The sequence below is a fragment of the Euprymna scolopes genome, chromosome 6 (assembly GCF_053919585.1).
Source record: "Euprymna scolopes isolate OS-2025 chromosome 6, ASM5391958v1, whole genome shotgun sequence".
NCBI classification, from domain to species: Eukaryota; Metazoa; Mollusca; class Cephalopoda; order Sepiida; family Sepiolidae; genus Euprymna; species Euprymna scolopes.
The window spans coordinates 150,282,956-150,309,859 of NC_136487.1; the positions used below are offsets into that span (position 1 = coordinate 150,282,956).

At 35.6% G+C, this 26,904-nt stretch overlaps 1 protein-coding gene across 1 annotated transcript in view; it reads left to right on the forward strand.

The window, feature by feature from the left end:
• LOC145278038 (uncharacterized) overlaps positions 1–26,904 on the forward strand; it is a 152,934-nt gene that overhangs the window by 112,330 nt on the left and 13,700 nt on the right. The window contains exons 3-4 of the mRNA XM_080130258.1: positions 3,670–3,773; positions 26,544–26,646. Of these exons, the coding sequence (XP_079986384.1) occupies positions 3,670–3,773; positions 26,544–26,646 (207 nt within the window). The remainder of the gene's footprint in view (positions 1–3,669; positions 3,774–26,543; positions 26,647–26,904) is intronic.

A 26,904-nucleotide genomic window follows, 5' to 3' on the forward strand; every position in this document is an offset into this window, starting at 1 on the left:
AATTTATACTAATTTCGACATGGCACGTAAATACGTAATAATATTTTCGATGAAAATGCGTTTATTTCAAAATCAACTATACTGTACAAGTATAAAAATCACTACGTAGATTATGAGCTAAAACCGTTTGTCAGGCCATCAAATAAAAAAAAAAAAGTTTCCGGAATACTTTTAAGGGTGACAAAATTGCACCTACGCTGCCAGTGACAGTTTTCTGTCTTACCATAAATAAATATCTAGCCTTATCATTATTGTATTATTTCATTATTACTTTATGTATTAAAATTGTATATGATTTTTTTTTTTCTAACAATAAAAAGACTGCGACCGGCGTCGTGGAAACAATTATCCTGATGATTTTCCCCCAGGAATTAAACAAACATTTATTTATGTAGTTTAATTGTTAGGTATGCGCAAAATTAATGGCCTATCCCCAAAACGTATAAACATTTTGGCTTCTCCCTTCACTTAAAAATTCACCAAAATTCAGGAAACCAACCTATTGTAATAAAATTTTCAGTATATATTAACTATCATAGAATTTAAGGAATAGTTTTTGTTTTATTTTGTTTTTACTGAAAATGTATTTAAAATAGCTTTATTAACGTTAAAGTTTTAAGTACTATAAAACGGATGAATTATTATTTTTTTATAAAAAATAAAGTATCGTAGATGTTAACAATTAAAAAATGTTTTTAATATTTCAGGAACATTACGAAAAAAGCCCTAAATTTCGTGTTAAACAAGTGAAGCATGCGTGGTCCCACGTGAGTCCACGGTGAACGAGGCATAAAAAATGACTAAGTTCAGCATTTGCCGACCCCCATTTAGCCCAAAAAGTCCCCAGGGGACACAACTAATGATGAAAATGAACAAACGGTGCAGTTTTAGGCCTTCACATATGTAAATTTGAGTTCTGCACTATGAAAAAAAAAAAGAGAAATGAATAAGTCCATCATTTTCGCCCCCCCCCCTCCAATTTAGCTCCAAAAGTTCCCAAGGCCCTAACATATTTAAATAGACATACACAGAAAATTTTGGACAAATATGGTAAAATAGTCCCAAAAATGGAGTGTTTCTATTAGCCCTAAAAGAGCTCCTGGGGCATATGCAAGAGTTATCGCGAAGTATAGACAAAAAAAAAAAATTATATAGAAATCAGTTAGTTACAACTTGTCAGAAAGTTTTATAAACATCTAAATCATCAATTTTTTTAATAAGCACAAAAGTTTCAATTTTAGCCATTTTAATCCAAAAGGCACCTGGGGGGGGGGGGCGCGCAACTGGTGCTTTATCGGAAAATCCGTTCTGTTACTTTTTATTCATATCATATTTAATGTGTGTGCAAAATTTCAAAAAATTCCAAGGCGTAGTTATTGAGAAAGGTGTGGACAGACGAACGGACGAACGGACGAACGGACAAGGGTGAATTTACAGGTTCACCCTTCTTTTGTTAGGGGGACCAAAAATTATTGTAACTCGAAAAAATTATTTCTTGAACTAACGATATGATCATTGAATTAATATTATTATTTATTCAATATTTTCACACACAAAAAAAATATAATTGCAAAAAGATATTTCCTGTGATTTGCTGATAACAATTTTCGGGAAAGCTTTAAATGCAATCTTATAATTTTTCCCTTGTGTGCATAATATTAGCGTAAGAACTATTTTATTATTTTGAAAGTAAAAAATTGGGCGGGTCTGTAAAATGCGTGTTTTACACCATTTTCTTTAAACTATTTTCCGACGATTATCATAGATTACAGACTTAAGTATCATAATAGCAAAAAAAATTTGAAAAAAAAAAATTAAATTTAATGATTTTAAGAAGGGGGTTCACTTTCTCGTTATAACGTTCTACTTCATTGCTACCTGACTTACTGTCCATTTCTTTACTGAAGTGTGACGTGATTAGAACGTTATAACCAGAAAGCGAAACTCTTTCTTAAAAGTCATTAAATTTTTTTTTTTTTTTTTCAAGATTTTTTCAGCTGTAATCTATGATAATCGTCTGGAAAAAAAAAAACTTTTTTAAAAAGTGAAAACACATATTTTTAGAGGGTAGGTACTCTCGTCCATGCCCGTCAAAAATTGCAAGAAAATGAGATCGCAGGTAACTAATAAAAAATAATTTAAAGATGATACAATTTCTACTAACAGTTTATTTGAATAAGTATGGGTCGAGAGAATGACGAAAAAGTAAGCTTTCACCCTCTCATATTTTTACTGCCATCGAAATCGGTGAAATCGTCCATTTTTCAATCAAATCGATTGATTAACTGCTCTAGTTGGGGACCCATCGCAGTGCACCGAGAGGAAGCTTAACATGCCTAACCGCAGTGACGTAGTCCACAATACAGTGTAATCTGCATTACACCGTGTAGATTGTATTGTTGATTTTATAAACTTATTTTATATATATATTGAATTAAAGTTTAATTTCTAAGTCAAATATTATGCTTCAATTGTACTCTGAACAAAAAACATTCATTTCAAACGCGCCACTGTCATATCAAAGAATCTACTATTAATTTTATATGTCTGATCTTACTGCTTATTCTGTGATAATGACCTGAATTTAAGTTTAAAATGCAATAGTCAAGTATCATTGAGCAAATGAAAACAATGTTATCTACGTATTCCTCGTATTTTTAAGATGATTATATCCAAAAATTACGAAAATCGATAAGGTAGAAAATTATTTATTGAAGAAAATAAAAATAGAATTTGATGAAAACGATCGTAAGACACATGAGGGTTCAAAAGGGCGGATACTTTCCGTTTTGATTTAAACCAGATAGCGGCAATTTTTCACCTGTTAACACGATTAAAGTTGTTTTGTTTAATAATTCAGCAATATTCAGGTAATTTCGACTGCATAATTTGGAAGCTTCCATTGTATTAGAATCGACAAAAAAATCAGTTGAAACCATTGTTTTTTTAACTCCATTTATCGACTACAAAATCTCGTCCTAATTCTGTAGAAGCGCGCATAATTTATATCAGCCATAATAGAATGCTTATCTATATCTATACGCACACACTTTTGAGACATTGTTTGAAATCTTTTCCGTAGATGGAAGTTTGACAAAGTGTTGATCGCGGATGGTGTGAGAGTTTGATTACCTTTTCTTGTGTCACACGTTGGTTACGTGACACGGTTAATAAAAGACGAAGATCGTTCCAAAAGTAATGACTTCTATTTCATTCCGCCCGAATGGATCAGAGGGAATTGCAAATTGCATTGTTATAATGACTAAACATATACATTCATGACTTGAAAGTTTCGTCTCTCTTTTTCAAATATTGATGGTGAAAGCAACTCATATCATGGACGTGCGTCAGAAGCAGAGATGCGTCATTGAATTCTTCCATGGAGAGAAAAAATTGAACCGCTAAACATTCTACCAGCTCCTGTTGAATGTTTATGAAACCGATGCAGTTGATGCCAGCACAATTAGGAAAGGAGTTCATTGATTTCAGAGTGGTTACGGAGGTGTGAGTGATATAGTGCGACAGACCGAGACAACTTCTCGTAGAAATGCGTTGACGCACCTGTAAGAAACCATGTTATTTAGTGTCGATAATGTTATTGTTTACTGTTTTCATGTCTTATTCTTAACACTTGTTGTACATGTTATAGAGCGTGGCCTTCTCTTACAGGAACTCTGTCCCATTCTACCTATCATGTGCCCAGTGTGCCGCACCCCCGAACAGACCTAGCGCCCTCTGTCTCAGAACGAAACCACTGGAGAAAATCAGGCGAGGTAATTCATGTCCATGCGTTGTTTATCAAACAAAATAGTAAGAGACAAAAAAAAAAAAAATCGGTTCATCAGATTTATCATATTTGTTGTTTTTGTTTGTTTTGTTTTTTTGGGTTTTTTTTGTTTTTGTTTTTTTGTTTTTTGTTTTTTGTAGAGAATTACTTTTTTATGGAAATCGCTCCAGAGAAGGCATGAAGCCACTTGATGTAAAGAGCTAAAAACAAATACTACTTCAAGGTCAAAAACTTGCCAATGATAAGGGTTAGATAAATTCTGACCTAGAAAACAACAATTGTTCCCTCTTTGTCAGAAACAACGATTATGGAATGTGAGGACTAAAGAACAAAATAAGGGAAGCTAAAGTTATGCGGTTGCCGAAAGTAAACTCAAGATCCACTTTCGAAAACAAAAACGGTATTTCAGATAATAAGTACATGATCTCTGTTCAGTCTTGAGAAATAATGGATACCCCTGTACAGAGTGGCTGTGCACGTAAATGTGACGCAAGAGTTGCGCAATCTCCAACCACACTTCTTCTGATTCGACATTACCTGATTCCAATGGCAGGAAGAAGTCTAGAACTACTATAAATAATGTTGAGATAAGCGGAGAGTACATACAGTACCTGGTTACCCATTTTAGAAATGATCAGGTTCAACGTTGCTGGTAAATAATACACAAGTAAAAGGATGTGTAATATAAGACTAATTGTCACATGTAATAGTTAGGGCTAGGACAACAGCATATTCTTTTCATTGTTTTGACCATCGATTGTGTATCCGTTGATATCTTATGTGCTTTTATATAGAGTGATGTGGTTCTCGGTTGATTAACTGTGTCTAATTGTGTCGGATATATACTCGAGAGTCAAAACAATGATAAGAATATTCTTTTGTCATAGCCCTACTGATCATATAGATTGACGTCAGACAATATTATGCAATATAAGAAAATATTGTGATAAAATGGTTTTATGTTTGTTTGGTGTACCTACATTTACCGACCCCATGATTCCTACGAAGTTGGCTTGTGCTCGCTCGACAGCTGACGGGAATCGCCCATAAAGGTCGGTCGAGCGTTCCTCAATTTTTAACGAACGCGCTCTCTGTTTTTAGCTAATACAAATCTATGAAGGCTACTTTTTCATAAATTTTAAGAAATAAAAAAAAAATAACCGTTAGGGTTGGTGTTATGGGTAAGATACATGTTTGTAATTTTATTTATTGTATTTCCATGTTACTTTTTGTTTTTGTTTTTTTTTGTTTTTGTTTTTTTCTTTTTATCACTATAATTTTTTCGTAGCGGTTTAACGTTTCACGATCGTCCACTTCCGGTTATTCCCGTCAGCGGTCGAGTGCTCCCGAGAAACTTTGTGAAAACCGCGGGTCAATAAATGCAGAAGTACCTTTTTTCTTTCTCTTTTTCTTTTTCTTTTTTTGTTGTTGTTGTTGTTTTTTATTTTTTTAAATGATTTCGAGTAAAAATATATTTCTTACTAGCAGGGAGGCGCGCCCGGTTTTGCCGGGTCATAAAATATGCTTAAATATGTTTTAATTCATGAAGGCTTCATATTTATTATTACAGAGTCAATTCCCTATTGAATATGATATTGTACCTTAAATATAGTATTGATTTCAAAAATTCAAAAAAATGACTTGGGTGCCATCAGCTAGAATCGAAGCCAAAACGTTTAGCGGTTCAGCCGCGTCTGCTACCGATATATTTATCGAGAAATAGACAAGAAAGATTTAATATTAAACGACTTGAAGAAATGAATTTAATTTGAATATGCACAGAAAGAAGAAAAATATGTCGGCAAATTGAAATCAACATTTTGTATTTCAACTTGCCGATATATGTCTGTACGCATTATTCATCCATCCAAACAAAGATTTTACTCGTTATAAACCATCTTTGGTGTATGATTACGATGTTTTTTGTTTTTTTTAATTTCAGGGTTATGTGACCAGTAGTTTAAGAGTTTATTACACACCAACAAACAGACACACACACATCTACTGTTTTATTTATATAAATTATGTATGTAACTAGAAGAAAAACGTGAGTGAAATGTACAAATATAACACAAGAACCGAGTCTAACAGACCGGAAGTACTGCCCTATGTAAAAACAGAGTAGAGTTAAACGGAAACGAAACGAAATTTTCTAAACAAAATATTGTTGTATCATTTGGTTTCTTCGGACTATTGTTATCATTTTGTACTTTTATTTTCACAGCGTTTCGGTTAATGTAACCTTTGGCCTTCTTCAGGTGTCGGACTCAGGAATCTTTCTGTCAAACTCGGAAATATTTCTGTTGAACTGGAGAATCTACCTTGTATTTCGAACAGAATCTTTTATCATTTAATACATTTGAAAATAACACTCAAGACGAGAACAGTAGTCCGAATAATCTAAATAATCCAAATTATCAATCCTCATCTTGAAAAAATTCAGAAACAAATTACTTTTATAATTCAGTACTCATTGTTTCTGATCTAAGTTTTCGTATGTCTGATCTCACTATTTTCTTTCTTTCTTTTATAAACGTGGATTAAAACTTATTTTTGGCTATAACTGCACAAAAATGCATTGCTAATAACTCTAAAACGTTCCTCATTTAATAATATTTAACAACAAAAAAAACAGCATAATAACGTTTTTATTGCATTACGTTGTATGAAATTGGAAGTAGAAGAATGCATTTTCTCGTTGGCTAGTAGTGATTTCAGGAAAATAACTCCTTGATGATTTTGTAACCGTAGGGTTTTAAGTCCAACACAAACAAATTCCTGATGAACCGCCCCCCTAAGTAATGACACATTATCAATTCTTCAATACTATTGCTACACTATCCCATTGATTACTGTACACACAATAACCCTTATCCCCGAGTGGCCATTGGGCCTTGATAAGTGGTGAACTCCATGTAAAAAAAAAAAAAACAGAAAAATTTTTATTTAGAAAATGTTTTTTCAAAAGAATTCTGAGTTCGATAAGAATAGAATCGTGGAATCAAAAGAAAATATAAATGGAAATTTTGTTTTAAATAAACTGAGGAATGATAAAATTTGAGAATGTTTTACAAATATATTTACTTTTTTTTGCATTTTCACCCCAGACAAGGCACGGTGCCAGTTTGATGTAGGTGGGGCTGCTATCTGAGACATAATTGCAGGGAGTTGAGAAGCACTCGAACTTTTGCATGTCAGTACAGTTGGGGAAGCAAGAACCCGGAAGGTAATTCCAAAGTTTACCAGTTCTGGAGAAGAAACTATTAGAGTAGAAGGCTTTCTGGCATCTGGGGATCACTACTCTGTAGGGGCGGGATTTTGCTGCTTCTCAGGTTTGTCAGGGGTATTTACATCGAGGGTGTACAAAGGCTTGTAGCTCCTCGGAGCATATACGATTGAAATACTTGTAAAACTGGCAGAGGGGTGTAACATTTCGTCCGTGAGAGAGGGGCCTATTAGGTTTACGACTGTCTTCTGAACCCTGTCCAGGAGTGAGAGACTAGTAGCAGATGCATCAGCCCAAATGTGGCAACAATACTCCATACATGCTTTTGATAAGTATAAACACAGAGGGGAAAAATGTGTGGCTTGTAACGTATAGCAACTATGTTCTTTGTGAAATGAGGAAATTAAATACATATTGTGATATTCCGTCCTGGAAAACAGACTATCACAAATATTTGAAGAAAAAACGTCAGAGATTCCCACTGGGAATGACAAGAAGGAAATTGTCGCGTTTTTTCCACAGCTATACAGAAATAAAATAAACAACGTTCTATTGAATTACGTTTCACTCTTTTTATTTAATCTAATATATAAAAGGCTATATGTCTGTCTGTTTGTCTCTCTATTTTCAAACTCTATCTCTTCTGAAACTAAAAGTCGCAGAGCGGTGATATGGGCCTCGAATGATTGGATTTTTATGGACCGTTCTTTTATAGGTATTTAGCCGATTAAAATAGTTTTTAAGGAGTCAGAAATAGGTCAAAATTTAAAAAATCGTTATATATTTTGTAAATTTATTTTTTATTTTTAATGAGTTCATATGCATGTCATGTTGGTACTGTGGTAACGTCACCAGCTTTGAATGCTAAAGTTTTGCTTTCGGTTTCGATTCTAGCTGATGGCATTCAAATACTTTGTTTTTACTTTTGAAATCACGATTCTATAATAATATATACGAAATCTGGGCACATTAAAATACCATATTTAAGCGTATTTTACGACCGGGCAAAGCCAGGCTCCCACCCGTTAGTAAAATGAGAAATAACATGTCCATTTCGTATAGAAGATGTTGATCTCCCGATTCGATTCCAACTACATTCAACGCCTGCGAATATGTTTCGAAGCAAAGGGCATCACCTACTATGTTTCGAAGTATTAAGTCAATATCTCGCCGTATCTTTCTTTGATATATAAGGAACAAATAGTCTCACCTCTGGTGAATCACTGTGAAAAACTTCCAATCTATTTTTTATTTTATTATTTTGTTTTTGCTGGAGATGGGGCATTTTATCGGATATACACCCGCTATCCTAGAAATTCCAGCCGAAAGATCTTTGTTTTAAAGATTTTCTTTTGTACATAACTGTCACCACTTATCAAGGCCGATAGGCCACTCAAGGATAAGGGTTAAAGAGTGTAGAGTAGTCAAAAGGACAATATAGTAATCGATAGTAATGGAAGTTCGGTAAATTTGTTAACTTAAGTGGAACGGCTCATCAGAAATTTGTTCACGTTGGACTTGAAGACAACCATATTATAGAAAGCTGGAAAGCAGGAAAACGGAAGACAATTCCACAGGCGTGCAGTTCTAAGAAAGAAGCTTTGATCATGGAATCTATGTTTAGGTTTAGGTACAGATAAAGAGTGGGGAAAATTATTGATAATGTTTTCAGCTAGTCTAGTGTTTCTTGTGAAAGTTTGGCGAGGGGGGACCATAGATTGAAGCTCAGTTGAACACTTTCCATGAAAATAACGATAAAGCAGAGACAAACTCGCAACATCTCTTCTGTGAGACAGAGGTTGCACCGTTTCAATTATTTATATCTCCCTTGCACTTGGTTTATCGGGTATATAAGCCCAGTAATATTTTAACTTTTTTTTATGAGGCTGGTTCTTTCTATAATTATTGGCATGATGGAGATCTTTCTCAGATTCAAGTTTATTTTCTGTTCCGTACATAAGATCTTGGTATAAACCCCATCTATTGGTGATGCCTTGATGAAAACTGTTTAAATATTAAAGGAAACCCCTCGAGTGCAGTAGCCAACCTACATAACCAAATAACGCCAATAAGGTAAATGTAAGTTAAAATAAAACTAAAATAAACAATAAAGAACATTATACGAATCCAAATAAATTGTAATTGCCAGAAATTATATAATCTGATACAAACCCCAACCCTAACCATAATACAATGGCATCAGTCTCGTCTGGTACAACACAAAATAGTCGTAAAGGATCAAGGAGAATGGAAAAATAGGGAAAATGTAACACTAATCAGGTTTCATTTGGAAGGATGGAAAGAATACTGAAACCTTGGGTGGACTCATTGTCACTCAGATTCCAACCGTTCTCTTCGATTAATCGACGATAACTAAATGATTTGTGGCACTAAATGATTTTTAAAAGTTATTATATAATAAAAGAGAGTACTGGAAATCGGGGGAGTCTTCTGCGGCTCGGAATCTAGCGAACACCACATGTTAGTGCCTGTGAGCAATCACTGATAATGATGTGTATGAGGACTCCTAGTGAGTAAATGATGATGATGATGATGATGATGATGATGATGATGATGATGATGATCGGTCAAAGGGTGAATAGTGATAAGACGGAAAGGCGGAGCAAATACATGGAACTAGCAAGAGAGAATGGAAAGACCGAGGAGAGAAAACACCAACCAGATCTCCACTGGATTGGTGACGTTGACTCGAACCTTGAGGAGGCTTAGTGCCACCCAAATTCCAATGAAATTCCAATGGTAAAAGGCTGTTGCGACAACGCAAAGTAATTTGCATAACTTATCGAAAACGGTGGAGAGTACTGAAAATATGGGTAGACTTGTTGTCAATCAGACTCAGGGAACAACACAGATTGATCTCAAGGAGAAAACATTAGTGGTGGCGTGTATGAAAACTCCTAGCAAGTAATAATAATAATAATAAGAAGAAGAAGAAGAAGAAGAAGAAGAAGAAGAAGAAGAAGGAAATAAAAATAAAAACCTCTCGAACTATTGAACAGAATTGCACTAAGTCTATAATATAAATCTTGCCTGTCTGTTTAAATGTATGTATGTTTATATGTATGTATGTATGTATGTATGTATGTATGTATGTATGTATGTATGCATGTATGTATGTATGTATTATGTATGTATGTATGCCTAAAACTTTCGACAGAGGCGACAGATTTTCATGAGATTGGTATCGTTTTGAAGCTCGACCCTTCGGACGATAAATATTTAAAAAAATTGGCCAAAAACATGAATTCTCTCATCCTCAACTGGGCACTTTTCTACAGGGAGGGGTCGCTTTTTTCCGCCGAGATTTTCGAAAGTCATCCGCTCTTTTCGGTTGACTAGCCTTAATTTAAACCTTCGCCACTTCCAGTTTTGCGATGGATGCAACGGCAAAGATGTCACTTTTTATTTTTTTATTTTTTCAAATTCTTTTTCTCCTTTGCGGTACGAGTTCGAGCCTGTTTTCCTACTACCACTGTTTTTTTACCATTAAGTTCTCGCTGAAAACGATCATTGGTCTTCATTATAATTTGGGTGGAAATAAGCATTCCTAAAGTCCCAGTACTCTTTGTCTAAGCCAGTGGAAGTCTGGTTAGTGCTATCGTTTCATCTTCCTAGATACCTCACGATTGTTCTGTATTGTTTCAGCTAAGGCTGATGCCTTTTCCTTTTTAGGGAGGGTGGTGTAGTCTTCCTTCTTTTTAATTTAATTTCAATGTAGCTGGTTAGTGTTTGCAGTTTATATGGTTAAATGTCCGTATTATTATTATTATTACTAGTAAGGGGCGCTCGGCTTTGCCCGGGCGTAAAGTACGCTTGAATATGATTTTTTTAATTTGTCCAGATTTTGTATATATCATTATAGAGTCGGGATTTCAAAAATAAAAAAAGTATGTAGGTGCCATCAACATGAATCGAAATCGAAACTGCAGCATGCAAAGCTGGTGGCGTTACCTCTGTACCAACGCGAAATGCACATAAACCGTTTGAAAATTAAAGATAAACTAAGATAAATGTACAAAATGTATGACGATTTTTTCAATTTTGACCCATTTTTGACTCCTTCAAAACAATTTTGACCCATTTTTGACTTCTTAAAAACAATTTTGACACATTTTTGACTCCTTCAAAACAATTTTGACCCATTTTTGACTTCTTAAAAACAATTTTGACCCATTTTTGACTCCTTCAAAACAATTTTGATCCATTTTTGACTCCTTCAAAACAATTTTGACCCATTTTTGACTTCTTAAAAACAATTTTGACCCATTTTTGACTCCTTCAAAACAATTTTGATCCATTTTTGACTCCTTCAAAACAATTTTGACCCATTTTTGACTTCTTAAAAACAATTTTGACCCATTTTTGACTCCTTCAAAACAATTTTGACCCATTTTTGACTTCTTAAAAACAATTTTGACCCATTTTTGACTCCTTCAAAACAATTTTGATCCATTTTTGACTCCTTCAAAACAATTTTGACCCATTTTTGACTCCTTCAAAACAATTTTGACCCATTTTTGACTCCTTCAAAACAATTTTGACCGGCCAAAGACCCATAAAATCAAATCATTTTAGGCCCCTAGCGCCGCTCTGCAACTTTTAGTTCGGAGGAGATAGAATTTGAAAACATGGAAACAGACAGATAAACCGCTAGACAGACCGACAGACAGACAGACCGACAGACATATAGCCGTTTATATATTAGATTGTTGTTGTTGTTGTTATTATTATTATTATTATTATTATTATTATTATTATTTTCACTAAGAGTTTTTACACAGGCTATCCACAAGATTCAAGTCTTCTTCGTACTCACCTAGTGGATATCTGGTTAATGCTTTCTCTCCTCGGTCTTTCCATCCTCTTTGACACTTCTAGATTATTTTATCTGATACTAATTGATGCCGTCTCTTTGGGAGGAGGAGTACAATTATACTGTTTCAGTTTTTCTTGATTCCATGTAACATTTCTTTGTGTTTTATTCTGCAGCATTTTTTTTTCTTTATGTTTTTTTTTATTTGTTTTTCTTTGTGTTTTTCTTTGTGTTTTTTATGTTTTTTTATGTTTTTGTTTATATTTTTATGGGTTTTTTCTTTATGTTTTTTATGTTGTTTTTTTTCTTTATTTTTTTTTTTTCTTTATGCTTTTTTTCTTTATGTTTTTTTTATTTGTTTTTCTTTGTGTTTTTCTTTGTGTTTTTTATGTTTTTTTATGTTTTTGTTTATATTTTTATGGGTTTTTTCTTTATGTTTTTTATGTTGTTTTTTTTCTTTATGTTTGGCTTGTGTGCATGTGACTCATGTGTATTAGTTTCCGCACTCAAGGGTTTTCCTTGATATTTTAGCTGTTTTCAATTACTGTTGTTCGTTATATCTTCTCAGCCATTCTTTTGATTCAAATTTCTCCCACTGTTTTTTTTTTTTTTTCAAAGTTTTTCAGAATTGTTCCTAGTGCTCCTACTATATTGGTGTCTAGACTTTTTTTCATATTTCATTATTATTATTATTATTTACTCACTATGAGTCACACAAGCCATCATCAAGGATTGCTCCTTAAGAGCAACTTGCGGTATTCCCTAGAGTCTGAGTGACAACAAGTCTCCCCAGATTTCCAGTACTCTCAACCTCTTTCGATAACCTTTGCAAAATAATTTGCTTTATCGCAACAGCCGCCCACAATTGGTTTCTTATTGGCGGCGACCATTTATATTCACTGGAATTTTGGTGGCAATATGCCTCCCCAAAGTTCCAGTCCTCTTTGCACTCATCCAGCGGAGGTCTGGCTCGTGCTTTCTCGCCTCGGTCTTTACATCCTCCTTGACCCTCATTATTTTGTGTGGTGCCTGTTTTCATGATTCTATGCAATGTTTCTTTTGTATTTTGCATCTGTAGCCGTTTCTGTGTCCAGTTTGTGTGTAGTTCATGTGTGGTGTCTGTCTCCACATTCAAAGGTTTCCTTAATATTTCTGCAGTTTTCATTTTTGAAATCCGTTGTATCATCTCTGCCATTCCTCTGATTCCAATCTGTCCCATTCTTTTTTTCAAAATATTTCGGTATCGTTCCTAGCGCTCCTGCTATTAGTGGTGTTATCTTTACTTTCTTCATTCTCCAGATCCCTTTGAGCTCTCTGGCAATTTCCGTGTATTTACTCGGCTTTTTAGTCTCCTTGATGCTCACTTTGTAGTCTGCTAAAACGGCAAAATCTACAATCTGGCAGGCCTTTTCCTTCTTGTTAACTATTATGACATCCGGTTTTCTTGCTTGATAGGTTTATCCGTTTGTATATCTATGTCTCATAGGATCTTATGGCTTTCATTGTCCGGTACTACTGCCGCTTTGTGTTTGTACTATTTGTTTGTGTGTTCAAGATTCAATTGTTTGCATAATTGCCGATGCGCTGCCTTCCCTATTTGATCGTACCCATTTGTATATTCTTTTGGGCTGTTTTGCTGCATTCACTTATTATGTGGTTTATTGTTTCGTCTCTTTGTCTGCAGAGTCTGCATTTGCTGTTTTTTTGTGTGTCTTGTCGATCCTTGCTTTGATATGGTTGGTGCGAATTGCGTTAACTTGTGCAACTGTTATTAGTGATTCAGTTTCTCTGTTAAGATTTCTTCTTTTTTTTTAGCCATTTCCAAGTGTTTTCGTTAGTCTCATCTTTTGTAATCCTTATGAATTGTCCATGTAACTGTTTCTATTCCCATTTTTCTTTCCTTGTTTTATTCCTCGTCTCTTTTTCTATCTTCTTGTTTCTTCCTTGTCACTTATTGCAGTAATTATTCTTTCGATGTCCTGCATTAAGTATTTGTGTAATCCTTTTTTGTGTGCTGTTTACACACTCTTCTATACAGACCAATCCTCTTTCTTCGTCTTTCCTTTTCACATATAGTTGGCGCTGTCCACGAAGGTGCTGCGCTTTATAGTAGTGACCTAAATCAAGCTGCTGAGGATAAACGCAAGCACAGAAAGGACAGATTATCAACCAGACACACCCAACCCCACCCCACCACTACTACCTTTATCTGCCCAAACAGCACAAGAAAAATTGGGTCAAGGATTGGGCTCTATGCTCACCTGAGGACCCACAGAAGCCACAACGGAGGACAGTCTTACTCGGACACGAGTGACCGCCGATGATGATGATGATAGTTGGTGTAGTGCAGCAGCATTATTATTATTATTATTATTATTATTATTATTATTATTATAGTAGTAGTAGTAGTAGTAGTAGTAGTAGTAGTAGCAGCGTATAGGCTCCATGTATGTGTCTATATGCGTGCGAGATAACGGTTATATGAGTGTGTGTGTGTATGCGTGTGTGTGTGTGTGCGTGTGTGTGTGTGTGTGTGTGTATAGATATTTGCATGTGTCTGTGCTTTCCTTGATTCTACCCTTCAACCTAGGATGCACAAATAATGTTAACGTAGCGTGAAGCAAGATTTATGTTAAAACCATTTGTAATGTTTGCCACGGAAACCGAAAACAGGATAACGATTTGAATTCATAGCATAAAATTCTGCTATGGGAAATAGTTGAATGGTTTCATAATTAACAGTAAACAAAATGAAACATATATTTTGTTTAACAAAGAAAGGAAGAAAAAAAAACGTTTCAGATAATAGCGTATAATTCGTGAATGTCTCTGCTACGCTCAGTTTATTTGTCACTTTTTATCACCGAACGCAATGAATTTATGACGAGGGAAACAGTAAGTGGCCACCATATTGGATTTCAATTGGCGCGCTGAAATATGAGAGTTAAATAAATACGACATATTTTATTTTACAGATGTCCTAAAACACGGTGCAAATCAAAGTCATTAAGTTCTTTTGGATACGAAAAAAGTGGGAAATGCAATGATAAACAGAAAGAAATGACAAAAACATACCAATTTTATTAGCAATTTGTTATTACAATTAAAAAAAGTTTTCGTAGCTTGGAGTAAATTAAGACAGTTCCAACTAAAGAACAAAGTGTTTATCCAATTCAACTTATTTGACAAAAAAAAAACAATAATGGTCATGTAGGGATTAAAGAATGGTAAAAATTTACACAAAAGAGAATACAGAACAATTATGGTTCAAAGACCCCAGAAAACATCTAATATGAAAGAGACGAATTCGGGTCTATACAGTTTTTTTTTAGTTTTTTTTTTCTTCCAAGTTAACAAGCCGGATAATAATCCTGAAACATTTGGATTCTCGATTTTGAATTTTGGGAAAAGAGTTATTTTAAGTAAAAAATAGGAAGGGAGATATTAAATAATTATTTTTGTGCCTTTTTTACAACGAATTTTAAGAAACAAACGAAACATCGAAACATCGTGTCTCTATTCGTCAAAACAGAAAGGGAGAGTTTTTATCCTACTTTTTACAAATTAACACTCGAATATGGCGTTTCTAAATAAAGGAAGCATTTATTTAAAGATAAAAAGAATATATACATATATATAATGATTGCAAGGTTTTGTCAAACGAGTTCCACTCCCTCAAACACTGTGTCTATGAGCCCAAAAATGACTTCCATCGCCACAGGACCATTTTAATATACAAATGCCTGAGGGAGTATCTATACACAGATGATGTTACAGAGTCTTTGTTTTGTACGACAGCTAAGTCTCTCTCTCTCTTTCTCTCTCTCTCTCTCTCTCTCTCTCTGTCTCTCTCTCTCTCTCTTTCTCTCACTCACTCTCTATCTCTCTCTCTCTCGGTTCAAAATGTTGAGATCCAGCAACAAGTAAGAGCAAGATAGCCAGCAACAAGTTAAACTGCAGACCAGCTTAATGCGGGTACTGGTCTCCTGCTTTATGTTTTTTTAAATCAGAGATTTGCTTCTCCTAGAAAGGTTATCTTCACCACGACTTACGTGGACCCTCTCCACCCCAACACACACATACATACACACAAACACATACGGTGCTAGTTGGCCGTTGACCCCGAAAAAGAGTTCATTCGCCCTTTGGAAGGTCTTGTTTTTAATCCTTCAGGGAGACTAGCCACCCTCCTCATCAAACAAGTCTGGTGGGGAGACCAGTTTAGTCGCCGGTGACCCGACTATGAGGCAGGTAGTACTGGGTTACATGGTACCAGTAGCATATGACAGGACCTGACATATATATATGTCAAAATGGAATATGGAAAAATGCAACAATCATCGTGGTATATATATATATACCTACATACACACACCACGATGATTGTTGCATTTTTCCAGATGATCACCGTCAGATTAAGTTTTCCCGATTTCGTCGTCCATACCATCTCAAATGATTCTGCACTCCCGTGTCAGATTAGCACATCTTGAAGCAGATGTGACATACAAATTGAGCAATTTCCACAGTTGACTTCCTCTGGAAGGTTAAAGGGTATTCCTATGAACAGTCACATGTCATCTCAAACCAGCAATAGACTTGCAAACTTTACTGCATATTAAACAGATCGTTTAGTTCGGCCTAATAGGTATAAAGTTGACCTGAACAGGAGTTCTGTGTGCCTTAAGGTGGTTGACGTAGCCAGCTTTTGACAGAAGTGTCGCATTTCCAGCTCTGTCTTTCATGGTTAAGACCATCGCTTAAGATTGCTGTGGGTCTGCTTTTTTTCCTCTGGAGTATCACAACTTTCACGTACAAGTTTTCGCCACTTCGATCTTGGCAGAGTAAGTTCTTCCCACGTGTCGATATTGATTTGGAGGACTTTCAAATTGTTCTTTGTATAGTCCCTGAACCTCTTCTTAGGTTTATGTTGAGGGCGCTTGCCGTTTTCCAGATCCTCATAAAAATATTTCTACAATCTTTCATTCTAATCACGTGGCCCACCCAAGGATCTCTACTCTAGAACATGTTCTCACAAGGACCTCAGTGTCGGGTACTTGTGCTTGCCACTTGATGTTTAATATATATATATATATATATATATATATATATATATATATATATATATATATATATATATATATATATACACACACACATATACATATCTATTAGTGTTGGGACAATTACTTGGAATCGGAATGGAGAATCGAAAAAATCGGAACTTTTTGTGGTATCGGAATCGGTATCGGAAAATCTGGGCCTATTTTCCGATGCCAAAAACGATCCTTTTAATTGGCTTTTTTATTTGATTTTCTATAAAGAATAATATTCTCCCGCTGATAGTAATACTAAAATAAAGAATATCTATTCATTTTAAACTAAATTAGTTAACCTAAAATCGATAAATCATCCCTCACAAGTGTATCCTTACGTTTAAGAAAACATCTGCACATTTAACACGTGCTTTTACAGCTATCGTGAAAGATAACAACTTAAAAGTTAAACATTTAGATATTTATAAAGAATCAAAATCGGAATTGGTAATTGTATCGGAATCGGGAATTTATTATGGAATCGGAAAAAATATTGGAACTGTCCTGTCCCTAATGCATATATATATATGCATATATATATATATATATATACATGCATATACATACATATATATGTACATATATATATGCATATATTCATATATACATACACATTATATATATATATATATATATATATATATATATATATATATATATATATATATATATATATATATATATATAAAGTGAAATTTTGGAAGTGACACAAAAGGAAGATGGAGAGAATAATGTTGAGCATCACTCTAAAAGACAGAAAAACAAACATCTGGATCCGCCAACAAACAAAAGTTATTGATATCAATACTGCTATGAAGACATCTAAACACAGATGAACAGGGCACATAGCCAGACAACAGAATGGACACCTCATGAACATAAGAGGCCAAAAGGAAGATCAAGGACGAGGTGGAGGGACGACCTGATACAACGCTTGGGTTCCACATGGCAGCAAATACCTCGGAATAGAGATAGATGACTAAAGTCCAGGGAGAGGTTCCTTGTTGAGTGATAAAAACCCTGATCGATTGATTAATATATATATATATATATATATATATATATATATATATATATATATATATATATATATAAGTGAAAGTGTCTGTCTGTGTGTGTACATTTTCCTACGCAATAATCTGTCAATTTTCAGTCTACAGACTCGAAATTTGATATACAAAGTACTGAGATTTGGGAAAATCTATGTGATTGGTTTTCGGCCAGAAATTTGGCTGGTAAGGGGTCAAGGTTCAACGATTTGACCTGTGAGAACTCTACTACACTCCTCCGACAATTTTCGGTCTAAACACTTGAAACTTTAGATATAGATTCATTGGACATTGGATCTAACTTAATAACTTAATTTCAGCCCAAAACAATAACTTTTAATTGTCATAATAGAGGTCAAAGTTTAAAAAATTGACCACTTTTTTTTTCTTTTTTCTTGCTCAACATACATCTCCAAATACCCGGGCAACGCCAGGCACCCATACTAGTAGGCACCCATGCTAGTATATATATATATATATATATATATATATAGTCAAAATAAATATTTGGATCTTGGAATGTAGCTATACTGTTATATATATATATATATATATATATATATATATATATATATATATATATATATATATATATATATATATATAACAGTATAGCTACATTCCAAGATCCAAATATTTATTTTTCATGCAAAAGAGCTTCTCCAGCATATTAAAATTTGTGTACATTTTTTACAGATCCGTATCGTTATGCAGAAACAATCGGCTTTTATTATGTCAATACCGACTCTTTTCGTGCATATACTCATCAGAAAAAATAGAAATTCTTTTCTTAGAAAGAAAAAATTACATGACAATACAATGCCGGAAAAAGAAAAGGAAAGAAAAAATATGCATACATATATATACATGTATATTTTTTTACATGAATGCTTCCTCCCTTTTTATCTTGAACACGATATCTGTTATGAAAGAAGTTTTGTAAAAATAAACATAAACATAAATAAAGTAACAGCGCACTGTTCTTGTTTTGACATAAAATGATACGATGTTTCGTTTGTTTGTTATAATTTTTTTGTGAAAAAAAGGGGGGGAAGCAGCAAAAACATAAAGGTGTAATATCTCACTTTCTGTTCCTCTATATTAAAAACCGGGAAAAAACACCTCAGTTTGTTTACAGTGTTAGAAAGTCAACTCGGAAGATATGAGGGGCGTGCAATAAGTAATGCCCCTAACCCACTTCCCATAGCAGTAGAGCAACGATACTTGGCACAGTTATTAGTCTTTCTCTACATAGGAACCACCCAGAGTTATGCATTTCTCCCATTGTTTGATGCAGCCCAGGTTGGTCCTCCAACCACGACGTGACTTCAGAAATCAAGGCTGCATCATCTGGGAAACGCTTTTCTTTCAAAAACAACTTCATGGCTGAGGTGAAAGTCAGAGGGTGCAAGGTCAGGAGAGTAGGGAGGATGGGGAAGGATTTCATAACCACCCGCCCATGCTTCTGATCTGGCGACATGCGAGTTATGGACCGGGGCGTTGTCCTGCAGGAGAAGGGTACCTTTGCTGATCTTGCCCCGCCTCTTGATCTTGATAGCTTCCCTTAATTTCCTCAAAAGCGAAGCATAATTGGCTCCTGTAATTGTGGTACCCTTTGCCAGGAAATCTGTCATCACTACCCAGAAGACTGTGAGCATGACCTTGCCAGCAGAGGGCTGCGCCCTTGCCTTCTTTGGAGGTGGTGAGTCCAAGTGCTTCCACTGCATTGACTGGGCTTTGGTCTCTGGATCATAGTGATGGACCCAGGTTTCATCCTGTGTAATCAGTCTTTTGAAAAACTTTGACTCATCCTCTTGGCACATCTCCAAATTCATCCTCGAGCACTCGACGCGTTCTCGCTTCTGGAATAGTGTGAAAATCCAGGGAATGCATCTGGCAGACACCTTATGCATATGCAAATGGTCATGAATGATAGTTTCCACAGACCCTGTACTAATCTTGACATCTTGGGCTATTTGGCGAATAGTAATGCGCCGATCTTCCAAAATGGCAGCCTTAACTTGACGGACAGATGCCTCATCAATGGCAGAAGGGGGGGCGACCAGGTCTGGGAGCTGTTTCCACAGACTTCCGGCCATGTTTGAATTCACGATGCCAGCGTTTTACAAGGTCATATGATGGGGCATTATCACCATAAGTTTCTTTCATTTCATCAAAAGTCTCCTGTGGTGTGCGTCCTTTCAAATACAAAAACCGGATCACTGCTCAACATTCAACAGGCTCCATTTCACACCTGACTCAGTTCAAACACCTGTAAAACAGAAACCACAATTAGTTCAGAGCTGTAATTTGCCACATAACCCGTAGAGATATAAATCATTGCACATGCAAAATTTCAGCTAGATCAGACAACTGGAAGTGGGTCAGGGGCATTACTTATTGCACGCCCCTCGTATGAACCCGTCTTGATCTTTTTTCTTTATTTTTTATAACTATAATTGGTCGGAGGATACAGTATGTCGGCATCTTTCCCAATTCACTTTGAATTGTACGTTGGTAGTGCATTTATCACCTCACTTGGAAGTCTATTCCAAAGGGAAAATATTACCAAATACCAGGGTCTTATGTATGACATGAAAAGAAACTGGAACCTTAAGAAGATCTCTATCATTCCAGTAATTATAGGAGCAACCGGACTTATGAGAAAGAATTTTACAAACTATCTTACAAATATACCAGGTAAACCAAGTGCAAATGAGATTCAAACAATTGCACTTAAAGGGACGGTTAGAATCTTAAAAAGATCTCTCGGTTGGAGTGTCTAAAATAGCAGGTGTATGTTTGGCATCTGGTAGGATGCCCCATCCCTGGCTTAAACAAAATGATAAGAAAAATGAAAAAATAGAGAGAAAATAGAGAAAAGGTCCAGGGATCCTAATTGAGAAAGTGGTCTTCCGATAATTGACGATAGACTAGTTTCTCGTAGTGTCCGTGTAGACCTCTTTCTTGTATAGGATTGACTTCTGCGGTACATCATAAGGCGCATTGATGAGATTATAGGCTAACATAAGGTCAGAGGCGACTTTAGGTAATTGGATGCCTTAGACGGAGTGAATTAGGTGACCCCAAATGAAATAGAAAAAATAAATAAATATCGAAAAAATAAAAGTGCACACTTCATAAAAAAAAAACTGTATTTATATTTAAATCAAGAAACAACTGAAATGTATACAAACAGTGCAGACGTTATAACCTTGAACAAAAATCAATCTTTCCTGCTTTGATGGCAGGAAAGTCTCGAATAAATTGTGGATAATCCAGAGACCGGACGATATCTCGTTCGATAGATATCATTGTCAGACTGTTCAGGCGTTCTTGCGCCATTGTTGTTCTCAAATAGTTTGTTTCATTAATTTCAACTTGCAAAAACTTCTTTCCCTCGATGCAACAGTAATCGGGATTGTCAACGCTATATACGAAGGGCTATAACGACATTTGGAACTCATTTGGTATTCAAATCATGATAATAGTAAAACATAAAGCATCAAGAGAAGATGAAAGAGAATCTGGAACAATGTTGGAAAATAGTGAATTTTTTCTATACTCTAAATATGCAAGTAAATATGCGTTGATTAATACGCCTATATTTTGTTTTATACAGAATTAGCATTATGTATATTTTTTTCTTATAATTCCTATGTGAGGCCTCCGCTCATCGAAGGCTCTAGTTTTACTATGCCTAGGGCCGGGTCTTATAATATCACCTCGTAATCGTCAGAGCTTAAGGGAGAAAAGGTTCGGTTATTTTATTTTATTTATTTTTTTTTTTTTTAGTCAGTTTTCATATGGCAGATCCGTTTAGTCTGTAATAAGTTGAGTCGACTTTTTGATATGTAGTCAGTATGAACATGGTTGTGACAGTCTGTAATAAGTTGAGTCGTAATAAGTTGAGTCTGTAATAAGCTGAGTCGTAATAAGTTGAGTCGTAATAAGTTGAGTCTGTAATAAGTTGAGTCTGTAATAAGCTGAGTCGTAATAAGCTGAGTCTGTAATAAGTTGAGTCTGTAATAAGTTGAGTCTGTAATAAGTTGAGTCGTAATAAGTTGAGTCGTAATAAGTTGAGTCGTAATAAGTTGAGTCGTAATAAGTTGAGTCGACTTTTTGATATGTAGTCAGTATGAACATGGTTGTGAACGAGAGTGAGTTTAGTAGATTAGTTGGTAGTGTGCGTTTGGGATGAAGGATGGGGATGGGGAGATTATAGGAGATTTTCTTTCGCTGGCCGTGAATTCATATAAAGTTCTTTCTTTTAGCTGTGTTTACGCAGCGTTATTCTATCTCAACTTACTTGCGATCACAACCCTAATCCTTGCTTGTGATTAGACAACATAATTTGATTTGGGAACAATTCATTTTAAAGTGGGTACAGTCGGAATTGTTTAATACCTAATCTCCACCATTTACGAACTCATGTTTAATCTGAATGAAAGGTATAATGTACATGGGAACACGGAGTGCCGTAACGTATTATTATTATCTCACAAGGAGCTTTTACACAGATCATCAAAGATCTCGTTGAATACAGCCTGTGGTATTCCCTAGGAGCTGAGTGACATCAAGTCTCCCCAGATTTTCCAATACTCTCGACCTCTTTCGATAACATTTGCAAATAAATTTGCATTATCGCAACAGCTGCCTGCCATCGATTTCTCGTTGGCAGTGGCCATTGGTCTTTACTGGAATTTGAGTGGCAATAAGCCTCCCAAAGGTCCCAGTTCTCTTCGCACGTATACAGTAGAGGTCTGGTCAGTGCTTACTCCTCAGTCTTTCCTTCCTCCTTGACTACTTGGCTATTCGGTCTCACTCTTTTGGGTGGGGGACAGTGATGTGATAATGGGGGAGGGGTTAGAGAACTTATAGATATGCAGCTTCAATGTTCTTGGTTCCATGTAGCGCTTCATGTTTTGTCTCTGTAGCAATTTGTCTGGTCTGCGTTTGTGGTTCGCGTGTGTTAGTCTCCACATTCAAGGGTTTTCTTTAATATTTCAGCTGTTTTCATTATTATTGTTCGTTGTATTTTTTCCAAATTCTAATCGTTGAATGTTTGAGTTAAAGAAAAAAAAGAATGATTTTTCAGATCCGCAAGTTCGCCACGTCGAAACACACGAAACAAAAATCTGTCCTGTTTCTTTTTTGATGTTATCGCAAACACGCTTTCTTCAACCGACATCAAATTGCAAAGTACACCGTACCGACGTCGAGCCGACAAAAAAAGAATCCTTCCCAACTGAAAAAATGCTGGCTTTTTATATTCTAAAACACGATCGCGTCTCAATTTGCATAAGACACGTTTTTTTGTCTAGTGTCGGTCAGGTTTCGAGTTTAAGACGTTTTCCCTTTCTTTTCTTAAGCGAATGACACCCGCGCTCATCATGCACACTACAATTTTCCCTACATTATTATATTATTGGCTCACAAGGAGCTTTCACACAGGTCATCAAAGATCTCTCATTGAAAACAACCTGTAGCGTTCCCTGGACGCTGAGTGACAACAAGTCTCCCTAGATTTACAGTACTTTCCACCTCTTTCGATAACATTTGCAATAAATTTGCATTATCGCAACAGCTGCTTGCCATTGATTTCCTGTTGGCAGCGGCCATTTGTTTCCACTGTGGCAATAAGACTTCCCAAGGTCCCATTTCTCTTCGCACTTGTCCAGCGGAGGTCTGGTTAGTGCTCTCTCCTGGGTCTTTCTTTCCTCCTTGACCCTTCTCAGCTATTTGATATCACTCTTTTGGGATGGCGGTGATGGGTAAATGGGAGGCGATAGGGAACTTGTAGATATGCAGCTTCAATATTCCTGGTTCCATGTAATGCTTCTTCATGTTTTGCCTCTGTAGCAGTTTGTCTGGCCCGCACATGTGGCTCATGTGTGTTAATCTCCGCATTCAAGGGTTTTTCTTAATATTTCATCTGTTTTTATTATTGCAATTCGTTGCATCTTTCCAACCATTCCCCTGATTCCAATTTCTCTCATTCTTTTTTCAAAGCTTTTCAGAATTGTTCCTAGTGCTCCTACTATTATAGGTATTATCCTGATTTTCTTCATCAGACATATTCCTTTGTTTTCTACTATACAATTTTATTTCCAGGAATTTTCTTGTTCTAACTAGTAGTGCGCACCTGTCCATTCCAATCTTCATTTCGATATCCTGGCTAAAGGTCCTGATAGCGTTTATTAGTGTCTCTAGTTCCTTTTCTGTCCTTGCAAAAAGTTGCAGATCGGCCATGTACATCCGGTGGTTCATTTTTTCCTCTGTATTAGAGAACTTGTATCTGGCTTGGCACTTTCTCAGTATATTGTTCAGGGGTATCATTGCTATGATGAACAGTAACGGGGATAGTGAATCTCCTTTGAAGATGTCTCTTTGTATGTTAATTTCTGCTATGTGTTGTCCATCAGCTGTCAATTCCAGTCTCCATGTTTTCATTGCATTTTCTATCACGTTGATGATCCTGCTTGGTATTTTATACATTTTTAAGCATTCTATTATCCATGCTTGGCGGGATCCTTTCGTACGCCTATTTGTAGTCGATCCATGCCATGGCTAAATTCTTTCCCCTTTTTTTTACCTCCTTCAAGATCTGTTGATCTATATCTAGCAGATCATGTGTTTCTCTTTTAACTTTTTGGCATCCTATCTGTTCATCGGAAAGAAATCCACGATTATTCAGGAAGTGGTAGATTTGTTCCCTCGTTTGTGCTGCCAGTATTTTCCACATAGTGGGTAAGCAGGTGATAGGCCTATAATTGCTGGGGGAGGGGGCGGTTCCTTTCTCTGTGTACCTCTGTGTCAGTTTTGTTCTACCTTTTGTCATCCAATCTGGTACGTTTGTTTGCTGTGTACATCTTTTTAGGTTTTTAGCCTTTCCTGTAATGTTGTGAATATTTTTAATCAGTATGCATGTATCCCGTCGTGCCTTAGTGCTCTCCAATATGCCATTTTTCTCATGATTTTCTTCAGGGTTTCCTTGCTGATTTCATTCACGGTTCCTTCTTCCATTTGTTGTAACTCTTCTTTCATGTCTTTCAGCCATTCGGCATTTCTATTGTGATCCCGTCATTCTTCCCATATCTTACTCCAGTAGAGTTTTATTTCTGTCGGTTTTGGTCGTTGTTTTTGTTTTTGCTTTTTTTATTTATTTTTTTTATTTTTTGCGTGGGGGTCACCACTTATCAAGGCTCGAACGCCACTCAGGGATAAGGCTTATTGCGTGTACAGTAATCAATGCTCCGTTCACATTTTGTTTCAAATGTCCTGTTTTGCTTGCACTGTTCAGATTTGTGTCTATATCGTCTTAATCTTCCTTCTTTTGCTGCTATTTTTGTTCAGTTCTTCATATTTCTTGTTTAGCCTCTCCCTGCTAGTCACATTTCCAATATTCCATCTTCACAACGTTGCTTTCTTCCTGGTTATCATTTTGGTTTCTTTTTTATGTTTGTTGATTTTAGTTTCTTGTCTCATTTCTCATCTACGTTTTGTAGTTGCATCTTTCCCTGTTTTTTTCCGATTTGAATTTCATACCATTTTGGCGCGTAAATTTCGTTGTTTATTTCTATGATTATATCTGATGTGATGTGTGGGAGGAGCTTGTTGTTGTTATTCTTGTTGTTGTTATTCTTATTGTTGTTGTTGTTGTTGTTGTTGTTGTTCATTCACTGGGAGTTTTCACACAAGCTATCATCAAAGATTTTTCTTTGAGAACAATTTGTGTTGTTCCCTAACGTTTCAGTGACAGCAAGTCTCCCCAGATTTCCAGTACTTTTCACGTCTTTCGATAATATTTGCAAATTACATTATTATTATTATTATTATTATTATTATTATTATTATTATTATTATTATTATTATTATTCACTGGGAGTTCCTACACATGTCATCATCAGAGAAGACTCACTGACGACAACCTGTGGTGTTCCTTGAAGTCTGAGCGACAACAGGTCTTTCCAGATATCCGGTACTCTCTAACTCTTTCGATAAACTTTGTAAATGAATTTGCGTCATCACAACAGCTGTTTACTATGGATTTCTCGCTGGCAACGGTCATTGGCCTTCACTGGAATTTATGTGGCAATAAGGTCCCAAACCTCGTTGCACTTATTCGGTTGATGTCGACATAACATATATTATTATTATTATTATTATTATTATTATTATTATTATTATTATTCAATAGGGGTTGCATCATCGAAAAATTCCCTTTGAGAACAACCTGTGGTGTTTCCTGGAGTTTGAGTGACAACAAATCTTCTCAGATTTCCAGTACTAACCACCTCTTTTGATTAGTCTTCACTGGAATTTGGGTTGTAATAAGCTTCCTTGAGATCCCAGTCCTTTTTGCACTCATCCAGTGGAGGTCTGGTTAGTGCTTTTTCTCCTCTGTTTTTCCATCCTCCTTGACCCTCCTCAATTATTATTATTATTATCATTATTATTATTATTATTATTATTACTGGTGGTGGTGGTGGTGGTGGTGGTGGTGGTGGTGGTGTTATTGTTATTGTTTTATTTTTCTTTGTTTATTTTAAAGTTCTGATCCCTAACCAAAGAGTGGATATAATGTGCGTACGTCACTGGATGAATTACCATGAACACTGCTTGTTGCCTTTGTACGAACCACCAGAAAGTGAAAGGTAAGTATATTAGCTTCCAATTATTTATAGTATTGTATCTGTCTCAATTCTACCTATAAATACTTTTTTTTTATTTTATGTCAGTGATTTGTAACCAATTTCCGCTTCGATCTAACCACAAATTACGCCTTTTCTTTTGGAACTTCTTTTATATTGTAAGATCTTCAGTGCCGGACATGTCATCTAGCTTTACATAATTGTTATTTTCCCTACTGTGATATATTGGATGTCTTTAAAGAAATCCAAGGATGAGTCAAA